Here is a 23,363-nt window from a genome sequence, read left to right on the forward strand (position 1 = left end):
GGAAATTTGAAATTACAGTTGCACGGAAAACTCAGTGCTGGATTATCGAAGGAATCGGATTATAGGTAGCCAGATTAGTGAAAGTCAACTTTATAAATTTTCATGTCTATTTTTATCATTTCAGAGCTCAGTACAGTATTTTAGAAATTCTCTTACAGAAGCAGTGTTAAACATTTTTGCTTGGGTACAGTATCACACAAAGGTCTTAGGCACATGTAGCTTTGGTGTCTAAGGCCTTTGCAAGATACTGTATTTGTTGACGTGTAAGGGAGAATGAGTTTGTAAATCTGTTGGGAGAAAAGGACGTTGGGAATGGCAAGGGTGGAGCGCTGCAGGAGGGGTGTGGGACAGGTAGCAGAGAAAGAGTGCTGGTTCGGGTGGGGATGGGGTGGTGCAGGTGTAGTTCTTTTGGTGTTCTGTCCAGCATTTATCCCAAGATCAGTAGGAATGGATTTATTCTGTAATTACCTATTTAGCATTTGTTGTACTATTTTGTGTACAAGTTTCCTGTAAAGCAAATGCCTACCTTTCTAAAGTTGACTAAAACGAACCTTTCAACATACTTTTGTGCTGATCTAAACTAATTCTATTTGCTTCCATTGGGAACATTTACGTCTTGCATATTTAAGTATCTATCTAAATGTGCCTTAAATGTAGCAATTGTATCTGATTACATCACTGCTTCTGGCAGTGTTCTGGATACTCTGCCACTGTATATGTATGTGTATATATTTTCTCCTCAGATCCTCTTGAAATCTCTTTCCTCTCATTTTAAACTTGTGCCCCCTTATTTTTGATACCCCTATCATTGGTTAAAAGCTTTTGACTATCCACCTTATCTTTGTCTTTCATAATTATGTGTACTTCTATCCCATCACCCTTCAACTAAAAGTAACTCATTTTTTATGAAGCCCTTTACAATATCTCAGTAACTTGAATGTATTATGTAGTTCATTTTTTTTTAGCAAGCAAAGTGCTTCTGTCATACTACAATTGTACCATTCAATGAAGATGCTGCATCAGGAGGATGTAACTGTAGACTTTTTTTATGGATAGCTTTTTTAATGGATAGCTTTTTTAAAACAAAAATGGAGAAAGTATCTGACAATATCCTCCTTTTGTTATCCCACTTTACCAGATAATTATACATTACATACCTAAAATGCCTCAGTAAAATGTCAAATTATGTCTTTGTGATCCAAGACACTCGATTATTGTTGTCGTAGGCATCGACAACAATATAGATAGTATATAAATGCCATGAAAATAAGGCTTTTGCAGCAGCACAGTACATAACTAATGTGACAAACATAAGTTCATTTAAATGTTAAATTACTTAACAATGGAGTACTGTGGCTTTTTGGACTTGCTCCTCATTAGTTAGCAGTGCTCTGAGGAAATGTTAACATAAGATCCTGCATCAGTATTGCTGTTACTTCTGTGTTTTGCATTATGCTTAAATTTCTTCCTAACATTTAAAAAAAAATGCAGGCTTTTGTTTTAAATTTAAAAGAAAAGTGTTTGTCTTGCTAAAGTATTGCTATAAGTACCTTAAGCATATGTTTACTGCTGCTTTTTGGGGGAAAAATTATGAATACCTGGCCTTTCATTAGGTGTGCTTATCATCAACCAACCTCATACAGACCACGACTGCTGCTGGCTGGGCTACAAGGTTCAGGTCAGAGTTCTCATCTTGCTCCTGCCCTGATTCACAGATTGGAAAAATATGCTGTGCATACACTAGATCTTCCAGTGTTGTATGGCATTAGTACCACATCACCTGAAGAAACCTGTGCAATGGTAAGATTATGTGTAGTTTATGATCTGGAAATGTATTTTGGTAGAAATGCCTTGTATTGATCAAGTTACACATCTTAGTTTGATTGTATGCTTCCAATGAAGTGATAATAAATTAAACTTACAAATTCAAATTAGTATTATTTGAAATAAGTTTATAATGTCACTCTTGCAGGCAATCAACTTGATTTTTTTTTGTCAATTGATCTGCCATCGGATGTTTTCCCATCGTGGCTTTTTTAGGGACAACTATTTTTGATCTTTCATATTTGAAAATCTTTACACAACTTCCAGCATTCCCATACACTAGCTTTACTCTGCCACACAGTTTGTTGCAATGATCTAGCTTGCTATGAAAACAAACAATATTTTTGCCAGTTAGATGCTGAATGATCCTGAAAGCAAATCAATTATATTAAGATCATTTAAATATCATAGAAATAAGTGAAGTTAAATATTCTAAAGTGCATGTCTCCATCCTTTTGTTTGTCTTGTCTAAACATTTAAATTGTAATTTGTTTTGGTTTACTTCAATTTGGGAGGGCTGAGGGAAGGAAATGAAAGGAGTTAAAGAATTTGTATGAAATTGTGCTTTTGAAACCCAACTTGTGTCCAGACATGAATTGCATTTGAGGCATCTGCTTCATTTACCTTCCCTGCAGTGTAATATTAAAAAAATAAAAGATGGGTGCTTTCCAATCCCCACATAAGAACAAATCTCCACATCACATAAATGTCACATTGAATGTACCTCATCCCCAAATATTCATTGTAATTTCTGTGCAGAGAAACTACATGTTCAATTAGCCTTTTTTCCTAACAGCAAATGGTAGTTTTGGCTGGCCTCTTCTACTCTAGCTGTGGAATCTCATATTATATGCCCTCAAAACACCAGGACAAATTGCAGGCTTAGCTGATGTCTGGTTGTAGACACGTTTCATATTTGCATTCCAGAGCAGCTAATCATATTTAATATCGTGATGTTCTCCACTGACACCCCCTCCCTTTAAGGGATCTACCAGAGCTTTAAATTTAAATCTCTCAATGTCTGTTTCTCAAAAACAAAAATTTTGCGGCTGACTGGTTTATTATGAAAATTGCTGCTGACTGGTTTATTTTGCTTGAATGCTTATCAAGAACTTTTTAAATAGTTGATTAAGGATGGTCTCGTCCTGCTTTTTAATGTTCTAGAAATATGAATAAAAAAGAGCAAGTTAGTTTCCCCGCCATTCAGCAAAGCTGTTGTGAACTGCAAACCTCAGTAGGAATAATATCAGATCAGATTCAATAAGTGGAATCTTGTCCTGGATATTCACTTTATAAAGTAAAACTCCAGTAATGTGTTTATACCTTAATAATCCAAATATGGAACTGTTGATAAAATCCTTGCATCTGATTGGAGGTACAGTTGGGATGTCAGATTCTGATAGGTTATGAGCAGATGTCAGTTTGACTTGCTACTAATATAATTTTGGATCTAGGATAGCACTTTAATTTTACACAATTATCTTGATCCATGTAGTTGTTTCGAGAAGCTCGAAAGACAGCCCCAAGTATATTATATATCCCTCACATTGATCAATGGTGGGAATCGGTTGGAGACACCTTAAAAGCTACGTTCATTTCATTACTTCAAGATATACCCTCATTTACCCCAATCCTGCTACTGGCAACATGTGATGTTCCACATAATGTGCTGGCGGAAGAGGTAAATTTTCATTTAATGTAAATCCTATTCACTTTTCATTGTTTAATTACTAGTTTGATGTACAGTGGATTCCCATCAATTGGGGCACATCAGAACCACTACATTTTGGCTTAATTAGCTGAACTTTAATGGAAATAATTTAGAAAGGTATATATATTAAAAAAAGACAAATTACTGTTGAGGTGAGTAACAAATTATGTAATTAAATAAAATTCGGAACAAATTAGAACATTATCAATACTACAACAGTACTATAAAACTGTGTAAGTTCCTAATAGTTATCAGTGGAGGAATTCAATGTATACTGCCGTGTTCTTTTGACCGTAAATGCACAAAATAATTACAGACACCTAGTGTACATAAAGGACGGACTTTGTGCAATACTGTTGACAGTTGCATCCTTCATTTTCATTATAACATACCTTAATTCTTCGTAGTTCCTGACCTGAAGTAGCAGTTGTTTTTATTTTCACTTCTGCTTGTTTCTGGCATCTGCAAGTCTGAATGGTTGAAGCCTCTGAGCAAAACAGTTCTGAATCGTCTTGCTGCTTATTTCTCACCAGCTGTCAGTGACAAAAATCATTGCTTTTTGAACACAAACACATGCAGCTGACACTATCTAAAAACTTTTCACTCTAAGCATGGTGCAGTATTTAACTGCCATACAAGTGTACACATCTGGTACTAGTTAGAAACTGTTTGGTAACAATCTCCTGCCCTAATTAAGTGACCATAGTGTCCCCAGTAAAGGAAGAAAATCCTGGCTATTTTCTAGATTTGTTTTTGTTCTTTCAGCATTGTCCCAAATAAGCGGCTGCTGCAATTAACCGGAATCCACTGTGGATTGATTTTTTTTTTGGAATGGGGCTTCAACTTTCATCTCTAGTATCCAGTTTCTCCTTGAGAAAAGAAACTCAAGGAATTTCCAGCTATCCTTAGCCTTTGAACAGATGCACTTGTAGAATACTTTCATGATGATTGCTTTCTACTTTGCTTTGAGTGTCCCAGCAGTTTTGAGTAGAATTACTCAGTACAATTTGTAAAGACAAGAAAGGCAAGGTGAAAAGGGTGTGATTAAATTGTTACAAATGTATATGTAGGGGCTGTTAATAAATAATTACTCTTTAAGATCAGCTTGCATATTCTCCCTGTGACTGTGTGGGTTTCCTCCCACAGTCTAAAGACGTATTGGTGAATTGAATTGACTTTATTACTTACACCCTTCACATACGTGAGGAGTAAAAATCTTTATGTTGCATCTCTGCCTAAATGTTCAATTTATAGTAATTTGTAAATAGTATGTTCAACAGGACAGTCAATATAACATAAAAATACAATTGTATCAGTGAATTTCAGTCTGGCCTGCTGGAAGAAGCTGTCCTGGAGCCTGTTGGTCCTGGCTTTTATGTTATGGTCCTGGCTTTTATGTTATGGTACTGGCTTTTATGTTATGGTACTGTTTCCCGTATGGTAGCAGATGGAACAGCTTGTGATTGGGGTAACTCAGGTCTCCAATAATCCTTCAGGCCCTTTTTACACACTTGTCTCTAAATCGTCCTGTTATTAGGCTAGTGTTAAATAGGTAGGTTGCTGTATTGAGAATTATTTTTTAATTTGTTCTTTTCTTTTCTGGTTCAGCTTGGGGAATTTATATATGCATTTGCAAACAAAGGGGGAGGCACTGCACATGTGTTCGAAGGCCACAAGAAAACACTATTAGAACCAGCACCAAAGCAATACAGAAAGAGAAATGATTACTGATGTAGTACAGAAAATAACACTTAATAAGCAGATCTATACAATGCTGAAGGAGACCTACAGTTCAGACAACCTTTCTTGCACATCTGACTTGACGTACTGTAACCCTTTTGACATGCTTGTCCCCATCTTCTCCCAAATTCTAGCACTAGCACTGGTCGGGACCTAAGACGGTTCTCCTTTGCACAAAGAAAGTGATCCTATACCATTTAAGAGACTTCAAAACTATAATATAATTATCAACCAGTACTTTCCATCCCTTAGTGGTACTAACTAACACCCACCCCTCCAACCCCCCCCCCCCCCCCATCCCGTCTCTTACAACCTTCAGCACAGGCACATGATTTAGGAAAGGTCTGTCAGGAAGAAGACCTTCTCATTATCAAATCTCAGGGACGTACAGTTGTGCACACCTTCAGAATCTCCAGGCTGTCACCACATTCCAAGCTGACAACATTTTGTCTTCAGCTTCCATTTTCTTTTGGCATGTACAAACAGTTACCCCAATTAACTCTCCTTGCATTTGCTGGGTAGCATGGCTTGCTAAGCTGGAAGGGCCTGTTCTGCACTATCTCAAAATAAAATAAATGCCCTGTTATTTCCTCAGCTTCCTGTTTTATCCATTTAAAACATGATTAAAGATTTTTACTTTTTAATTATAATTCCTTTTTATCTTTTCAGGTAAAAGAATTGTTTGCTCACCATTCTGGGGAAGTTTTTAATGTTCCACTTCCAAACTATGAGGAAAGAAAGAAGTTTTTTGAAGATCTGATACTGAAGCAGGCTGCAAAGCCCCCATCACCCAAGAGGAGAGCCAGTAAGTTAGAAGTAATCTTGAAATTGCCACATTGGGATTTTAAGCCATTGATTTAGTTGAATTTTAAGTGGATAATAATCTTCCATGTATCTTCAGTCACTTCCTCCAGTTTCCAGAATCAGTTACTTGCCACCCATGATCATTTCAAACTTGATTCACTTTGGTAGGTTGACAGTCCTGCTAATATAAAACTTCTGTGGACATCCAGGCTATCTATCTTCTCCAATATCCCTTTTCACATCACCCCTGCCTGACATGGTTATTTTTCATTACATTCTTTATCATAGCACCCACATTGCCCTTCCAATTTCCCCTTTTACGTTCTAGAATAAACTCCCTTATACTTACAATGCCTACAGTCCTTCAATTGATTTGCTCTTGTTCATTCCCAAATGTGACCTGTCCTCAGCCCCGTAAGTTAAGAGTTGTAGTTTTGTAGATTATATGGCATGCAGCATTTCAGCTAACTGTTGTTGGACCACAAATTCCTCCTTGTTCTCATTTGGCAGAGGATATTGTCCTAGAATGCAAAATACCCCAAGGTACAGTTCACCATAATAATTATCCACTACTTGTATTCACAGCATAAATTGGAAACGGAAAATGTTGAAAACATCATCTGTGAGAAAACAACATTTTAGATTAACGCTTAGTTTTAGAAATGTTAACTCTAACTTTCTACAGATAGCTGTGTAATTCCATTTTCGTTTCATATTCGCAAGCTCTAGAATTTTACTTTAACAGCAGAAAGAGTACTGCCTATGGCCTCAAGCCTGTACTACCAAAGAAGCAAAGTCATAGTTGATCCTGTGTCTGTTACACTTTCCCACCTGACTGATTGCCATAATTCCCTTAATGTTCACTCGTTTATTGATCAGTTTTGAATATTCTCATGATCTGAATATCCGTACCCTCTGAGGTCGAGAACTTAGTAACTGCAACCTTCCTGTGTAAAGAGGTTCCTTATCTCAGTTCTGAATGCTTGGTTTATGATTGTAACTCTCCCAGATCACAATTCTGCCTCATCTCCCAACTAGATAATATAATGGCATCGGGCCCATCATTCCTTTTCAGAATCTTGTACGTTTTAATATGATCTTGGATACCCCCATATAAAGACAAAGCAGTTTGTCTAAAAAAAAATAATTTCCATTACCACTTTTTAAAAAAAAGTCTAGTTGATTCCTGCACTCTTAAATTACTATCCCATCTTCCAGCTTCATTGTTAAACTGTTTATGATTGCTCTGTTGTCCTCCAGCAGTGATGTGAATGTTAATCAAGTTTAAAATCACCCTAGTTCTTCAGGCTTTGGAAATCCTTCCGGTTGCACCACCACCAGAACCACAGCGTCTCTCAGAGGAGGAAGTTATACGGCTGGAAGAGGAGGAGGAAGTCACTTTACGGGAGCTCAGGCTCTTCCTTCGAGATGTGACACACAGACTGGCAAATGATAAACGCTTTAGAGCATTCACCAAGCCTGTTGATGTAGAGGAGGTATATATTAAACTCAGTGACGTATGTTGCCCCCTGAGTGTTTTAGATTTTACAGTGGAGCAAAATGCCATATGATCTCCTAATGAAATGTTGAGGAAATACGGAAATGGGTGAAGTTTTTTTTTGCTCTAATTCCTGTTAAAACTTTAATATTCATCTAGAGCCTTTTGTATCTCCAAGAAGGTATAGCAGGCAACGGAGTTTGCGGGCTGCAGAGTGAGCCAGGAGCAGAGTGAAGGCTTAAGGGCTTTGGCTAAACGGGCTTAGGCGCAACCAGGCGAGGCGAAGAGGGTTTGGTTATTCATTTTTTTTTTCACTGTTATTTGAAGAGAGGGGGATGTATGACTGTGAGGGCAGCTTGTTGTTCTCAGTGCCGGATGTGGGAGGTAGTAGTGTCTCCAAGCCTCCCGGACGTCCACATCTGCGCCAGGTGCGTCGACATGCAGCTCCTAAGACAGCGCGTTAGGAAACTGGAGCTGCAGCTTGATGACCTTCGTCTTATCAGGGAGAGTGAAGAGTTGATAGGGAGAAGTTACAGGCAGGTGATCACACCGGAGCCACGGGAGGCAGACAAGTGGGTCAAGGTTAAGAGGGGGAATAGGAAGAATGGAGTAATAGAGAGTGCCCCTGTGGCTGTGGCTGTGCCCCGTGACAATAAGCACTCCTGTTTGAGTACTGTTGCGGGGGGACAGCATACCTGGAGGAAGCAACACTGGTCGTGCCTCCGGCACAGAGTCCAGCCTTGTAGCTAAGAAGGGTAGGGAACGGAAGAGGAGGGCAATAGTAATAGTAGACTCAATAGTTAGGGAGTCAGATAGATGATTCTGTGGATGAAGTCCGGAGACCCGGATGGTAGTTTACCTCCCTGGTGCCAGGGTCCGTGATGTTTCTGATCGCGTCCAAGAGATCTTGAAGTGGGAGGGAGAGGAGCCAGAGGACGTGGTACATATAGGTACCAATGACATAGGTTAGAAAAGGGGGAGAGGTCCTGAAAGAAGAGTATCGGGAGTTAGGGAGGGAGTTGAGAAAAAGGACCGCAAAGGTAGTAATCTCGGGATTACTGCCTGTGCTACGCGACAGTGAGAGTAGGAATGCAATGAGATGCAGGGTAAATGCGTGGCTGAGAGATTGGAGCAAGGGGCAGGATTCAGGTTTGTGGATCATTAAGACCACTATTGGCGCAGGCATGACCTGTACAAAGGGGACGGGTTGCACTTGAATCATAGGGGGACCAATATCCTGGCGGGGAGATTTGCGAGGGCTACTGAGATGACTTTAAACTAGAATGGGGGGAGGGAATCAAATTAAGGAGACTAGGAGAGGCGAGGTTGATGTAGCGGAAAAAGAAGAAGGTAACAAAGTTGTTTGCTCAATTACGGATAAACAGAGTGGGAGCTGGAGGGTTTCTTAAATGCATCTATTTTAATGCTAGGAGCATTGTAAGAAAGGTGGATGAGCTCAGAGCATAGACTGATACCTGGAAATATGATGTTGTAGCTATTAGTGAAACGTGGTTGCAGAGGGGTGTGATTAGCAACTAAATATTCCAGGATTTCGTTGTTTCAGGTGTGATAGAATAGGAGGGGCAAGAGGGGGAGGTGTTGCATTGCTTGTCAGAGATTATTTAACAGCAGTGCTCTGGCAGGATAGATTAGTGGACTCGTCTAGGGAGGCTATTTGGGTGGAATTGAGGAATAGGAAAGGTGTTGTGACACTTATAGGGGTGTATTATAGACCACCTAATGGGGACCGAGAACTGGAGGAGCAAATTTGTAAGGAGATGGCAGATATTTGTAATAAGCACAAGGTTGTGATTGTGGGAGATTTTAACTTTCCACACTTAGACTGGGAAGCCCATTCTGTAAAAGGGCTGGATGGTTTGGAGTTTGTAAAATGTGTGCAGGATAATTTTTTGAAGCAATACGTAGAGGTACCAACTAGAGAAGGGGCAGTGTTGGATCTCCTGTTAGGGAATGAGACAGGGCAGGTGACAGAGGTTTGTGTTGGGGAGCACTTCGGGTCCAGTGATCACAATACAATTAGTTTCAGTGTAATTATGGAGAAGGATAGGCCTAGACCTAGGATTGAGATTTTTGATTGGAGAAAGGCTAACTTTGAGGAGATGCGAAAGGATTTAGAAGGAGTGGATTGGGACAATTTGTTTTATGGGAAGGATGTAACAGAGAAATGGAGGTCATTTAAAGGTGAAATTTTGATGGTTCAGAATCATTATGTTCCTGTTAGGTTGAAAGTAAAGGTTTGAGAAAGCCATGGTTTTCAAGAGATATTAGAAACTTGGTTCAGAAAAAGAGAGGGATCTTCAATAAATATAGGCAGCTTGGAGTTAATGAGGTACTCAAGGAATACAAAGAATGTAAAAAGAATCTTAAAGAAATTAGAAAAGCTAAAAGAAGATACGAGGCTGCTTTGGCAAGTAAGGTGAAAATAAATCCAAAGGGTTTCTACAGTTATGTTAGTGGCAAAAAGATAATGAGGGATAAAATTGGTCCCTTGGAGAATCAGAATGGACGGCTATGTGCGGAGCCAAAAGAGGTGGGGGAGATTTTGAACAATTTCTTCGGTATTCACTAAGGAGAAGGATATTGAATTGTGTAAGGTAAAGGAAACAAGTAGGGTAGTTACGGAAAGTATGACAACTAAAGAAGAGGAAGTACTGGCACTTTTAAGGAATATAAAAGTGGATAAGTCTCCAGGTTCGGACAAGATATTCCCTAGGACTTTGAGGGAAGTTAGTGTAGAAATAGCAGGGGCTCTGACAGAAATATTTCAAATGTCATTAGAAATGAGGATGGTGCCGGAGGATTGGTGTATTGCTCATGTGGTTCCATTGTTTAAAAAGGGTTCTAAGAGTAAACCCGGCAATTATTGGCCTGTGAGTTTGACGTCAGTGGTGGGTAAATTGATGGAAAGTATTCTTAGAGATGGTATATATAATTATCTGGATGGACAGGGTCTGATTAGGAACAGTCAACATGGCTTTGTGCATGGAAGATCATGTTTGACAGATCTTATTGAATTTTTTTGAAGAGGTTACTAAGAAAGATGACGAGGGTAAAACAGTGGATGTTGTCTATACGGACTTCAGTAAGGCCTTTGACAAGGTTCCACACAGAAGGTTAAATCGTTAGACATTAATATGGAAGTAGTAAAATGGATTCAGCAGTGGCCAGATGGGAGACGCCAGAGAGTAGTGGTGGATAACTGTGTGTCAGATTGGAGGACGGTGTGTAGCGGTGTGCCTCGGGGATCTGTACTGGGTCCAATGTTATTTGTAATATACATTAATGATCTGGATAATGGGGTGGTAAATTGGATTAGTAAGTATGCAGATGATACTAAGATAGGTGGTGTGGATGATGAGGTAGGTTTTCAGAACTTGCAGAGAGATTTAGGACAGTTAGAAGAGTGGGCTGAAAGATGGCAGATGGAGTTTAATGCTGAAAAATGTGAGGTGCTACATTTTGGTAGAACTAATCAAAATAGGACATACATGGTAAATGGTAGGGCATTAAAGAGTGCTTTAGAACAGAGGGATCTAGGAAGAATGGTGCATAGTTCCCTGAAGATGGAATCTCATGTGGATAGGGTGGTGAAGAAAGCTTTTGGTTTGCTGGCCTTCATTAATCAGAGCATTGAGTATAGGAGTTGGGATGTAATGTTGAATTTATACAAGGCATTGGTTGGGCCAAATCTGGAGTGTTGTGTACAGTTTCGGTCACCAAATTATAGGAAAGATGCCAATAAAATTGAGAGAGTACAGAGGAGGTTTACTAAAATGTTGCCTGGGTTTCATCTAAGTTACAGAGAAAGGTTGAACAAGTTAGGTCTTTATTCTTTGGAGTGTAGAAGGTTGAAGGGGGACTTGATAGAGGTGTTTAAAATTATGAGGGGGATTGATAGAGTTGACGTGGTTAGACTTTTTCCATTGAGAATGGGGAAGATTCAAATAAGAGGACATGGGTTGAGAATTAGAGGACAAAAGTTTAGAGGTAACATGAGGGGGAACTTCTCTACTCAGAGTGGTAGCTGTGTGGAATGAGCTTCCAGCAGAAGTGGTTGAGGCAGGTTCTATTGTCGTTTAAAGTTAAATTGGATAGATATATGGACAGGAAAGGAATGGAAGGTTATGGGCTGAGTGCAGGTCGGTGGCACTAGTGTAGCCCCCCGGCCAGCCTCAGGGTCGCTTGGCTCGCTGTCGTCTAGGGAAACAGCCCTCGGCCCCGCCAAACTGGGTAATTAGTTTGCGTGGATGCTGTGTGATGTACCCCACTCCGCCCAAATAACAGACAATACACCAGATACGATTAAATGATTTACAGTTTATAGATATTACTGGAACTATATAATTAACAGAGAATAAAATATAAAAGGCGCCCCACTTATCAAAGTTCAATCTCTTCATGCACAAAACAGTTGGAGATCAGGACCCTTCTTCTTCACCCTGTGACCCCTTGGACCACCTCAACTGGCCGCCTGGGACCAACAACAGTGGTCGACCAGACGCTCCACACGAGTCCGTCTCCTCTCCTCGCCGAACGCCCTCTTCGGGGTCTGACCCCGTTAGCCGACATCACAGCACCTGGTCCATCCTCTATCTCTCTCTCCCGCCTTCTCCCCCAAAACACCGCACATACAATATCTTCAAATACACCAAAAACATAACTATCCCAACTGGTTCGTAACATATTCTTATCACACTCTAACCCAAAACTAGCTGCTAGCGCAAGAACTTTCTCAGCATTTAACATAACAAGGAAGCATTCCCAAGTATAACATAAAAAAGAAGCCATTTTAATTAGCCTACGCAGTAACATAAAAGACGAAACCCCCTTACACTAGGATAGGGTAAGAGTTCGGCATGGGCTAGAAGGGCCGAGATGGCCTGTTTCCGTGCAGTAATTGTTATATGGTTATAAGGTATGACAATAGAAACCAAAGGTAAAACTGAACTGGGGGCCACAACTGGTATCAAAGCTGGAATTCAAAAAGTGGAAATCAGCAAAATATTGACAAAGTAGGCCTGGAAGCTGAACATGATTAGAAGATAAATGAGCTGATTTTAAAACGGTGAAGGAAAGAAGTTTAGACCATGGGAAGAGGCTCCTGGAGGAGCTTGGATGTTAGTGAATGTAGAGAGAGAATTAAAAACTCCATGGGCAACACAATGTACTAGAGGAACTCAGCAGGCCAGGCAGTATCTATGGAGTGAAATGAAATTTCAGGTTGAGTATTTTATCAGAACCCAAAGAAAATGAGGAAGGTAGCCGTTATAAATGATGGGCAGAAGGGGTGGAGCATGAACTGGTAGGTGATAGGTGTATCCAGCTCGGCTGGATTGGATAATGTCAGAAACAGGACAGTGGTGAGTGGAAGTGAGAGAGCTGAAGCTGGAATCTCACAGCTTTCAGCTTGTGAATCGAGACCATAGAACTTAAATTGCTTCATAGTAAAGACAAATGGAATGCTTTACTTTAAGGTGAGAAATTAAAGTAGTACACTTTTCACCCTTAACATGAGTATAACAGATCCCTTGTGGGGTGCAGGTGCCAAGAATCAGCTGCTTTAAAAGGGGTAGAGAGGGGGATAAAGGGGAGGAGGGGTGGCATTACTGGTCAGGGATACTATTACAGCTACAAAAAGGGTGGGTAATGTAGCAGTATCCTCTTTTAAGTCAGTATGGGTAGAAGTCAGGAACAGGAAGGGAGCAGTTACTCTATTGGGAGTATTCTATAGACCCCCTGGGAACAGCAGAGATACCGAGGAATAGATTGGGAGGCAGATTTTGGAAAGGTGCAAAAATAACAGGGTTGTTATCATGGGTGTCTTTAACTTCCCTAATATTGATTGGCACCTGATTAGTTCCAAGGGTTTAGACGGGGCAGAGTTTGTTAAGTGTGTCCAGGACGGATTCCTGTCACAGTATGTTGACAGGCCGACTAGGAGGAATGCCATACTAGATCTAGTATTAGGTAACGAACTGGGTCAGGTCACGGATCTCTCAGTGGGTGAGCATCTGGGGGACAGTGACCACTGCTCCCTGGCCTATAACATTATAATGGAAAAGGATAGAATCAGAGAGAACAGGAAAATTTTTAATGGAAAATTTTTAATTGGGGAAGGGCAAATTATGAGGCTATAAGGCTAGAACTTGTGGGTGTGAATTGGGATGATGTTTTTGCAGGGAAATGTACTATGGACATGTGGTCGATGTTTAGGGATCTTGCAGGATGTAAGGGATAAATTTGTCCTGGTGAGGAAGATAAAGAATAGTAGGGTGAAGGAACCATGGGTGACAAGTGAGGTGGAAAATCTAGTCAGGTGGAAGAAGGCAGCATACATGAGGTTTAGGAAGCAAGGATCAGATGGGTCTATTGAGGAATATAGGGTAGCAAGAAAGGAGCTTAAGAAGGGGCTGAGGAGAGCCAGAAGGGGGCATGAGAAGGCCTTGGTGAGTAGGGTAAAGGAAAACCCCTTTACTTGGTAGTGTGGAGGAGCAGAGGAATCTGGGGGTACATGCCCACAGATCCCTGAAAGTTGCCTCACAGGTGGATAGGGTAGTTGAGAAAGCTTATGGGGTGTTAGCCTTCATAAGTTGAGGGATAGAGTTTGAGTCGCGAGGTAATGATGCAGCTCTATAAAACTCTGGTTAGGCCACACTTGGAGTACTGTGTCCAGTTCTGGTCACCTCACTATAGGAAGGATGTGGAAGCATTGGAAAGGATACAGAGGAGATTTACCAGGATGCTGCCTGGTTTAGAGTATGCATTATGATCAGAGATTAAGGGAGCTCGGGCTTTACTCTTTGGAGAGAGTATTAAGAGGAATAGATAGTGGACAGCCAGTGCCTCTTCCCCAGGGCACCACTTCTCAATACAAGAGGACATGGCTTTAAGGTAAGTGGTGGGAAGATCAAGGGGAATATTAGAGGAAGGTTTTTTACTCAAGAGTGGTTGGTGCATGGAATGCACTGCCTGAGTCAGTGGTGGAGGCAGATACACTAGTGAAATTTAAGAGGCTACTAGACAGGTATATGGAGGAATTTAAGGTGGGGTGTTATATGGGAGGCAGGGTTTAAGGGTCGGCACAACATTGTGGGCTGAAGCACCTGTGCTGTGCTGTACTATTCTATGTTCTCTGAAGTTGGTAGAAGGCAAGGTAGTTGTAACGTCAATGCAAGCATTCATTGGAAAATGCTTCTACGTTTGTACCTTTCACGTATCTATAACAAAGGGTCTTTGTAAAGACTAAACATTCCAGTGTAAATAACTTGGAAAGTGGTGACTGCCATCTAATGGCATAAGCAAACTGATTGCGTGGGATGGCTGATCAGATAAGTAACTAATTTATAATGTGAAATTCAAGTATTGTTGGAGTTAAGTGTTTTAGTGGCATATTGAGAGACTACCTACTTAAAGGTAACCAAATTGAAAATCAGTTTGTTCCAGCCCACTTTCACCTTAAGTTTCCTGATGTCGCTATGGCAACAAGTGCTAATAATTGCTGGTGGAAGTTTATACATACTAGTTTGACAAATTATTTTTTATTTTTAACATTTTTACAATTTTTGAAATTACTGAGATGAACGGGTTCCTGGATGATAAAGGAATGAAGATGAATTATGATAGTGCACTAAGGGTGGTATTTTCCTGTTCAGCTTTTTAATATGATGAACTTAAATTTTGCCTGCACGTATTTTTTTTCAGTATTTTACAACTAACAAAATAAGCTGCTTTTCTATTAGGTTCCAGATTACTGTACAGTTATCAAACAACCAATGGATCTCTCGACAGTAATGTCAAACATTGATCTGCACAAATACATGACTGCAAAAGAGTATCTGCATGACGTAGAGTTGATCTGCAGTAATGCATTGGAGTATAATCCGGACAGAGATCCTGCTGGTGAGGAACTAAAGAGGAAATCTATATTACTTTTTTTTTAAGAGATGTAGAATAGGTCCTTTCAGCCCAATGACCCACATGATTTAACCGTATCCTAATCACAGGTGAATTTACAATGATCAATTAACCTACTAAATTGTACAGCTTTGGAGCGTCGGAGGGCATTGGAGCACTCAGAAGAAATCCCGCTGTTATGGGGGTGGGGAAAACATACAAACTCCTTGTAGACGGCATTGTAACAGCATTGCCACGCTCCGAGGGCACCCCTATTGACCACTAAAAGTGTTCCAAGTTATAATCTTGATTCGTGAAAAGGCCGTTGTGAAGGATGAATTTTGGCACTCAATTATATTTTTTTTCTTCTATAATGTACCATGGGGAGAAAAACTAACCCCATCTAGAATATGGGTTTTTAATCAGAGGGATGATTGCTACAACTAACATACAAGTTTGATTTCTGGCTATTTTCTAGTAGTTGTAGGGCTTCAATGTTATATGTAGAGTGGAGCTTTTAAAAGCACAATGTTTCTGCATTGCAGATAAAATTGTTCAAATTAGTCTAAAGATCAATTTAACAGTGAAGCTTTTATTAGACTATTGATTTTCCCTTTGTAGGTTTAAATTCAAATGTAGCTTATTAATGCTTCTAAAGAATGAATAACATAATATTGTTTCTTAAGATCGTATGATCAGACACAGAGCCTGTGCTTTGAAAGACACTGCCTATGCCATCATCAAATCTGAACTCGATGAAGAATTTGAAAAACTTTGTGATGAAATTCAAGAATCTCGGAAAAACAGAGGTATAATTATTTACTTTACCTAGTATTAAAATGAAAATCTAACAGTCGTCTCCTGCGGAATATCCCCCTAATAATCTGTATCAGAAACAGTAATATTTAAAATAGTCCCAGATATTTACCAATATTAATTGAATGCCATGAGATGTTAAACCCTGATTTAAAGAGGGAAAAAGTGAATTTTAAATATTATGTTCTTCAGTTCTTGACATTATTATTCTAGGCTGTTACTCTTCCAAATTTGCACCAACATTTTATCATGTGCTACCAAGGAATTCAACGACAGATAAAAAGTCAGGTCCAGAGCTTTCCTCTCAAAGAATTGCCTTATCATCACCAATATCTGCAAGCACACCTTCAACTTCAGGTGAGTCCTGCTAGAGTTTTTAGAAATTTCCCAAATCAATCTGCATTTTGTAGATGCTTTTACAATACAAATATTTTCATTTCCACATCAAAATTGTATGAATTTAAATACATTTAACCAAGCAAATACGTAAACTTATGATCCCCTCAATTTTAATTTCGCAGCCTTGGTTTCTCATTCCTTCAAGGTCTCAATCTGTTTGGGTAATTTCTTCCCATTGCAAGCCCTTTGGATAATTTGCATTCCTCCACTTCTGTCCTCGGGCTCATCTGAGTTTCATCTTCTCACTCATGGTATTTGGTTCTGGCCTTAAATTCCCATCCCAAACATCTAAATACTCCCTCAATATATTCCTGGTTAACTAAATTTTAAGTTCTCTTCCCTAATATTTTCCTGTCTGGCCCATAGTAGCTTTTATGAATTGTTTTTAAATGTTGTTAAAGAAGCAATGTGAGTGAAGTTTGCTTTAAACTGTTAAGAGTCAAATCAAAATGACAGATCATCAAAGACAATGAACTGTATATGAAAAAATGTCTATTAGACTGCTTATTACTCTTCTGCGCAGTAACAGATTATTTGTGCAGGTCATTCAAAGAGGAAACACCGTAAAAGAAGATGGCACCATGGTTTGTTTGCATGTAAACGCAAGAGGCTGCAACAAAACACGTCTGAGGATGCAGACAGTGAAGATATAATTGAAGGAAAAGATAAACCACATGATTTGAGAGTAGATAAGACGGACCGCAACAGAGAGAGCTCCCTAGAAACTTCGAAGCAACATCTTTATAATGAATGTGGCAACATTAATTCAACTGAGAAGTTTATTGAAGAGTATCCTGACACACTTGTGTCTGCTAGTGAAACCACATGCAAGAAGAGAAAGCTTTCCACCAATGAGACAGAAATGGAAGAAAATGTACTGGGCAATGATAATTGTCATAAAAACCATCAACTGGAGATAAATGAGCACAGGCAAAAGAAGGGAGGAAATCCAAATCATTTTGCAGGTTTGTATATATTTGAAAGTACTAGTTGTGCAGTTATTTTTGCAGTACATTTTTTCTTAGCATTGTGTGGAATAATTATGTTCTTCAATAGTTTGAGCAGTTGGGGGAAGAGAATGCAAATGAAACGTGTTTTGCCTATAGCTGACATGATAGTGTCAGAAGCAAACATGATTTTGTAAAATTAAAGGCATGGAAAATCGATAATGTGCAGTTAGTAACTTTTATATTGACAATTTAACCTCAAATGCAATTCCATGGATGATTATTTAAAATATGAAACAGTACATTTCAAAAATACTTTAAATGTTAAATCTCTCACTCAGTCCAGAAGGTGTGGAGAACATGCTGTAAGTTTAAAAAAAAACAATGGCAATGTTCACATTGAACCTGGTGCACTGTTTCACCACCCTGACCAATATATTGTTAGCTAATTAAAGTTTGTTGGCCTTAATGGTAGCAAGATGATTAAAACAATTTTTCAGCCGCTCAGTGCTGTGTTCATAAATTACTTGGTTACTCTTTCAGGGATTTATAATCTGAGCTTTTATTTTGTTTCATTGCACTTGTGTTGATCATGAAGAACATCATGTTCTGGATATTCCCTTCCAGTTCCATCTAAAAATAGATATGGAGCATTCAGTGCTTGTTAGGCTCTTGCTGAGAATAACTATCAGCATTTTTTATTCACAGAACACAGGCATCCTTCATGCCTTGCTCTGCCATTTCAGAAGATAGTTAATTTTTCTTATACCATGCAAGTCCTTGGTGAGTTTTCCATTAGTTCATACTTTAAAGAATGCTTGACATAGCTTCTGATATAATCTGGAATCATTTGAGGAAAAACATGGAACCAGACTGAGTGCTAATGTTTGTGTTGTTTTTCTAAATAATTTGCCCTCATTTAATTGCTGATTTCTCCCCCTTTGCATGTCCCTAACTGGAAGAGTTTGAGCTAGTTTTTGTGTTTTGTCTTATAACTCCCACATTTTTGGCAGCGTTCATTACTTTGGGGTGAGGTTGAGTGGATATTATTATGAATGATGTAGCAAAGGCTTTTAGAAGTTAAGTTAATGAAGATCTTAAAGATGAAAAAGAATTCTGCAGAATTATGAACACCACTAAAATTGCTATTTGTATTTTCTCTACCAAGATCATTCTACTCTGCAAATGACCTGGTGTAAACGAGTCCCTGTGGAACAGCAGCAACAAATTAATGTTGAGAAAGCAGTCAAGGTCCTATCTGAACATGCTCCTCCTTTAATTGTAGATCACAAAAGGCTAATGGTAGGTTCGCGTATAAACTGACATTGCTATCAGCATTTTCCTTGCCATCAGCAATTTTTGTGGTTCATTTATTCTGTCAACTGCATTCACCTTAAATTTTACTTATCTCTATACTGCCTCTATAAAAATGTGAAACTTAAAGGAATGTTAATTTACTAATTGTTTTAATGCAATAAAAGTGTTGAGATTTATTATCAATATGTTCAGTAAATAAATTTAAATTCTGGATGTCAAGAAACCTTGGTGTTATGAGTCATCTTCATAAAGTGAAACCTCCAATGTAAAGGATATTGCTCTTTAGCCCATAAATTTTAACTAACAGATTTGCGGCCTAGTTAAATTTCTAACAAGATAAATATTGTAGAATTGAGTCAAATAAGATCTTAACTGCCCAATCAATATTGACTGTTAAATGTTCTTTTAATCTGGTTCACATACAGGACCTCTGGAAACAGATTACTCTGAAAAGTGAACGATGCACTGTAACTCATCTTGAAAAGTTGTATGCTGTGCTCAGTCAATGCATCTATTATCATCGTAAGGAGTTTGATAAGACGACGTTAATACATGTAAGTATTTTGAAACAATGCATTTACTTTTAGATCTAGACCATTGGTATTTAACAGCTTTACTATGATGCATTGTTTATGCTGAAAATAAGATTAATTCATCTCTTATTTACAAATTACACATTTGTGGGAAAGTAATATTGGCGTTAGATGTCTAAAATGTTCTTTGGTAGACTTGGGATGGAAAGAAAGTACCACACTATCACTGAGTAAAACTAGGAATACTAGAAACATTCAGCAAGTCGAGCAGCAACCACAAAGCAAACAAAATTAATGTATTATCACAAAAAGAAGTTCAAGTTAAATAAGTTTAAGCAAGAAACTAGTAAAGTAATGATATGGCAATGTTTACTGTTGATACATTTAAAAATAAATCAATGATATTTATACTTTGAGAGACTTAGACGTGGTAAGCTTGATGTCAAAAATTTTCAAGGATTCTTCTACAACTGACAATTATCTTTCTGGAATAATTAGATTTCATTTCCTTGGTTGTACCTATCAGTCATAGTCACATGATTTGCTGGTCAGTACATAAATCACGTCTTGGTTATCTGTTGATTGGATAGATCTTTTCTCTGCTTCCCACTTCTATCTAATTTAAACTCTGTTCCTTTACTGCCTGTTATCCCTTTAAGTTACAGGGAGAGCAAGGTGGGGTAGAAAAGGAATGTTTGATAGGATGGGGAAACTCAGGTGCCACCATTCTATCAATGTTCTGAAAAGACCATTCCTTCTGGGGTCACTGGATCATTCTTCCGTCTCCAATACTCCCTTTCTCATGCAACTTTACATTGCAAGATCTGTCTTTCTATATTCTTCCTGCTATTCAAAACACCACTGCATTTTGCAGAATCTTGAAGCAGTGCCAGTTTAGTATTTAACACTGTGGAATAAGACTGAGTTTCAGCTTTGCAGAACACCTCCCCTATTCAGTGTGCAAGGGTGGTTGTAATGGGGTCTGGCATCCGAATTTTGCTTCCACAGACACTTCACCTGTTGAGTGTTTCCAGCATTTTCTATTTTTACTCAAACTTTGGGCTCTCCTATTTCCTGCTTCTGATTCCAGTATGTGAATTCTTGTGAGATTTAGATTTAAGTTTGAAATACACTATAGTGCTTTGTGATGTCTATGGGGTCTGTGGTAGAAAGAGAAATTGCTTTCAACTTCTCTATATCCAGAAGGAAATTCAGCTGAAGATTTCATTGCAGAATTCGATTATAATTATGCTTTTAATGAGGAAATCACCTTCAATGGGGGGCGGGGAAAATCTTTGTCCTTTAAGATATTGATTATAAAAAATTAAGTTTTAATAAAAGTAGCATTTCAGAGTAAGTGTAAATGAATATCATTGATTTTTACTTTCTCTCGTTCTGTAGGAAATGGAAAATGAAATGAGGAAATTATGTCAGTCTTAAGCATGTGAAATGTGAATGGATTTTGAATTGTTTCCAGTTACTGTTTTGGACTGGTTGTTTTTTTAAATATATGTATAATGTTAATGGCTGTAACAATTTAAAGCTATTCTCATTTATTAACCAAAAAGTTGTATTTTAATGTAAATAGATAGTTCAGCAAAAATGAAGTGGTATGTTAAGTACACCTTTTGCCACATGTTTCTCATGAGCTTTTGTAATTTGTATAAAATAAAATTTTGATGAAACAACTTGTCCCACCTATCAATGTTGTAAATTAGTCAGAATTACCAGCTCAGAAGTAGGCCCATTGACAGCTGACTAAGTCTCTACTATCTATACTGGGGTTCTCAACCTTTTTTATGCTATGGACCAATACCATTAAGTAAGTGGTCTATGGACCCACGACAGGGAACACCTGCTCTGTACTAATTCCATTTCTCAGTACTTGGTCCCTAACCAAGGACACTTTGATGATTTAAGTCCTTGCCTAGATGATTAACTGTTCAAAGATTACCTGTCTCTACCATCACCTCAGGGAGCACGTTCCAGATTGCAACCATTCTCTGGATGGGGAAAAATCTTCCTCATAAGCCCTCTAGCCTTAGATACTTGTACATAATTTGGTATACATTGGAAAAAGGGATTGGATCACCCACAAGAATATATGAAAGGGTTTCGGCCCAAAATGTCAACTTTCCATAGATGCTGCCTGACCTGCTGAGTTCCTCCAGCATCTTGTGTGTGTTGCTTTGTAAATATAGGGAGGTTTGGGACCAGAACAACACCATGTCATCTGAACAATTAAAAACAGTGCAATGAAGATCAAGTCGTTGAATCGTATTCTACTTTACGTTAGAACATTTTTTACTTTGAATGTCATTCTGCATTAAGGTTTCAATGCTCTGCTTGTTTAGGAGAGGATTACAGTCAACATGAGAGAGATCTGTCCTAGAGGATACTGGGCTGTGTGGTTAAGTTGTTTTTGAAGGGGTGTTATTAATTTATTTTATAGGCATGGGAGATTTGACTGACTTGGCATCACTATCCAGGACCAATGCATAATTTGCAGTGACTCCAACTACTTATCAGGTCCCTCTTCAGCCTCTGCTCCAAATAGCCAATGCAGTCTTTCGCACCTTGAACCTCCATTCCAGGCAACATGCTGGTGAATTTTTCCTGCACTCTCCACCGCAATCATGTCTGTTTTATTGTGAGATGATCAGAGCTGCTCACAAATTCTGGCTGTGGCCTAATTGTTTATTCTGTTTTGCATGTGCTTAGATTACTATTCTAACTCGCAATGCTAGCTTGCTATATTGATCACTTCAGTCTTGAATACTGTTTCTGAAAGAGAAATGGTATATTTGTCCTTGATACTACGTTACCCGACATTCCAGCTGAGAACCCCTTATTGACAATTCTACGAACTGACCTCGGAATTTCTCATCTTTGTTCAATTTTGTTTACCAGATTTTATTCAGGTTAAAAACGGTCACAAACTTTCAGTTGAGGATTTGCAAGTAAAAGTTAGGAAAATAATATTGCCACAATTTGTGCAGACACTCTTCAAAGATGAAGGTGTCTTGGAAATGTACATGTATCATACCAACAACCATGTCAATACAGGCGAAGGAGGAAGAAACACCCAACAAAAGATTTCATTTGAATAGCAAGAATACTTTGTACAGGTAAGAATATTACATCTGCATCAAGGAAAACAAAGCAAACAATTTACAGAATTAATAGGAATGGGAAATGATGACAATAGACCCACAACAGTTAAATGGCAATAATAAACAATTGTTTCAAACTTCTGCGGAAATAATTCTGTCCTTAGCTTTGTCCGGGTCTGGTAAACAAGTAGATGGTTTGAATGTAACCATGATTTTCAAATTTATTATGAGAAAACCTATCACAACAAATAGTTTCACAGCTTATTTGATTTTAATGTTTTCTGGGGAAAGAATACTTAATTACAATTAAATCAATTGTACTGCTCTTCTGTCAAAAGCAGAAAATAATTTGGCATGGTTACATCCAGCTTATTGGGCAATGTAAACTCCAATTAGCAACTTTTTAGATACTTTATTGATCCCAAGGAAAATTAGTGTCTCAGTAGTCTTACAAATGCACAGAAATATTAGAAAATAAGAAAGAGTAAAAAATAAGTTACCTCAAACAGTCTTAACCGGTGGGGGGGGGGGGGGGGTCATCATTTCACCTGCTGTAGGTTGAGTTATTATAGAGCCTCATGGCAGACGGTAAAAGTGACCTCATGTAGCGCTCTTTGGAGCTGTGCAGTTTTCCTCTGTTCAGCCAAGGTAGCATACAGAGGGTGAGAAACATTGTCCAGAATTGCCAGGATTTTCCGTGGGGTCCTTTGTTCTGCCACAGCCTCCAGTGTGTCCAGTTTGACTCCT

The 23,363-nt window shown here is 38.7% G+C and overlaps 1 protein-coding gene across 3 annotated transcripts in view; it reads left to right on the plus strand.

Moving 5' to 3' along the window:
- Nucleotides 1-21,203, plus strand: part of LOC134350663 (ATPase family AAA domain-containing protein 2-like) — an 82,560-nt gene extending 61,357 nt beyond the window's left edge. For 2 of the 3 annotated variants that reach the window (XM_063056168.1, XM_063056178.1), the window contains 11 exons: nt 1,614-1,800; nt 3,320-3,505; nt 5,945-6,080; nt 7,379-7,575; nt 15,338-15,497; nt 16,178-16,300; nt 16,521-16,664; nt 17,249-17,671; nt 18,822-18,955; nt 19,396-19,524; nt 20,905-21,202. In XM_063056168.1, coding sequence (XP_062912238.1) covers nt 1,614-1,800; nt 3,320-3,505; nt 5,945-6,080; nt 7,379-7,575; nt 15,338-15,497; nt 16,178-16,300; nt 16,521-16,664; nt 17,249-17,671; nt 18,822-18,955; nt 19,396-19,524; nt 20,905-20,943 — 1,858 coding nt within the window. In that variant the 3' untranslated portion in view covers nt 20,944-21,202. Of the gene's footprint in view, nt 1-1,613; nt 1,801-3,319; nt 3,506-5,944; nt 6,081-7,378; nt 7,576-15,337; nt 15,498-16,177; nt 16,301-16,520; nt 16,665-17,248; nt 17,672-18,821; nt 18,956-19,395; nt 19,525-20,904 lie in introns of all 3 variants that reach the window. The other variant, XM_063056189.1, reaches the window with a different exon arrangement.
- The last annotated feature ends 2,160 nt before the right edge of the window (nt 21,204-23,363 follow it).

Source organism: Mobula hypostoma, chromosome 1 (assembly GCF_963921235.1).
Source record: "Mobula hypostoma chromosome 1, sMobHyp1.1, whole genome shotgun sequence".
NCBI lineage: Eukaryota > Metazoa > Chordata > Chondrichthyes > Myliobatiformes > Myliobatidae > Mobula > Mobula hypostoma.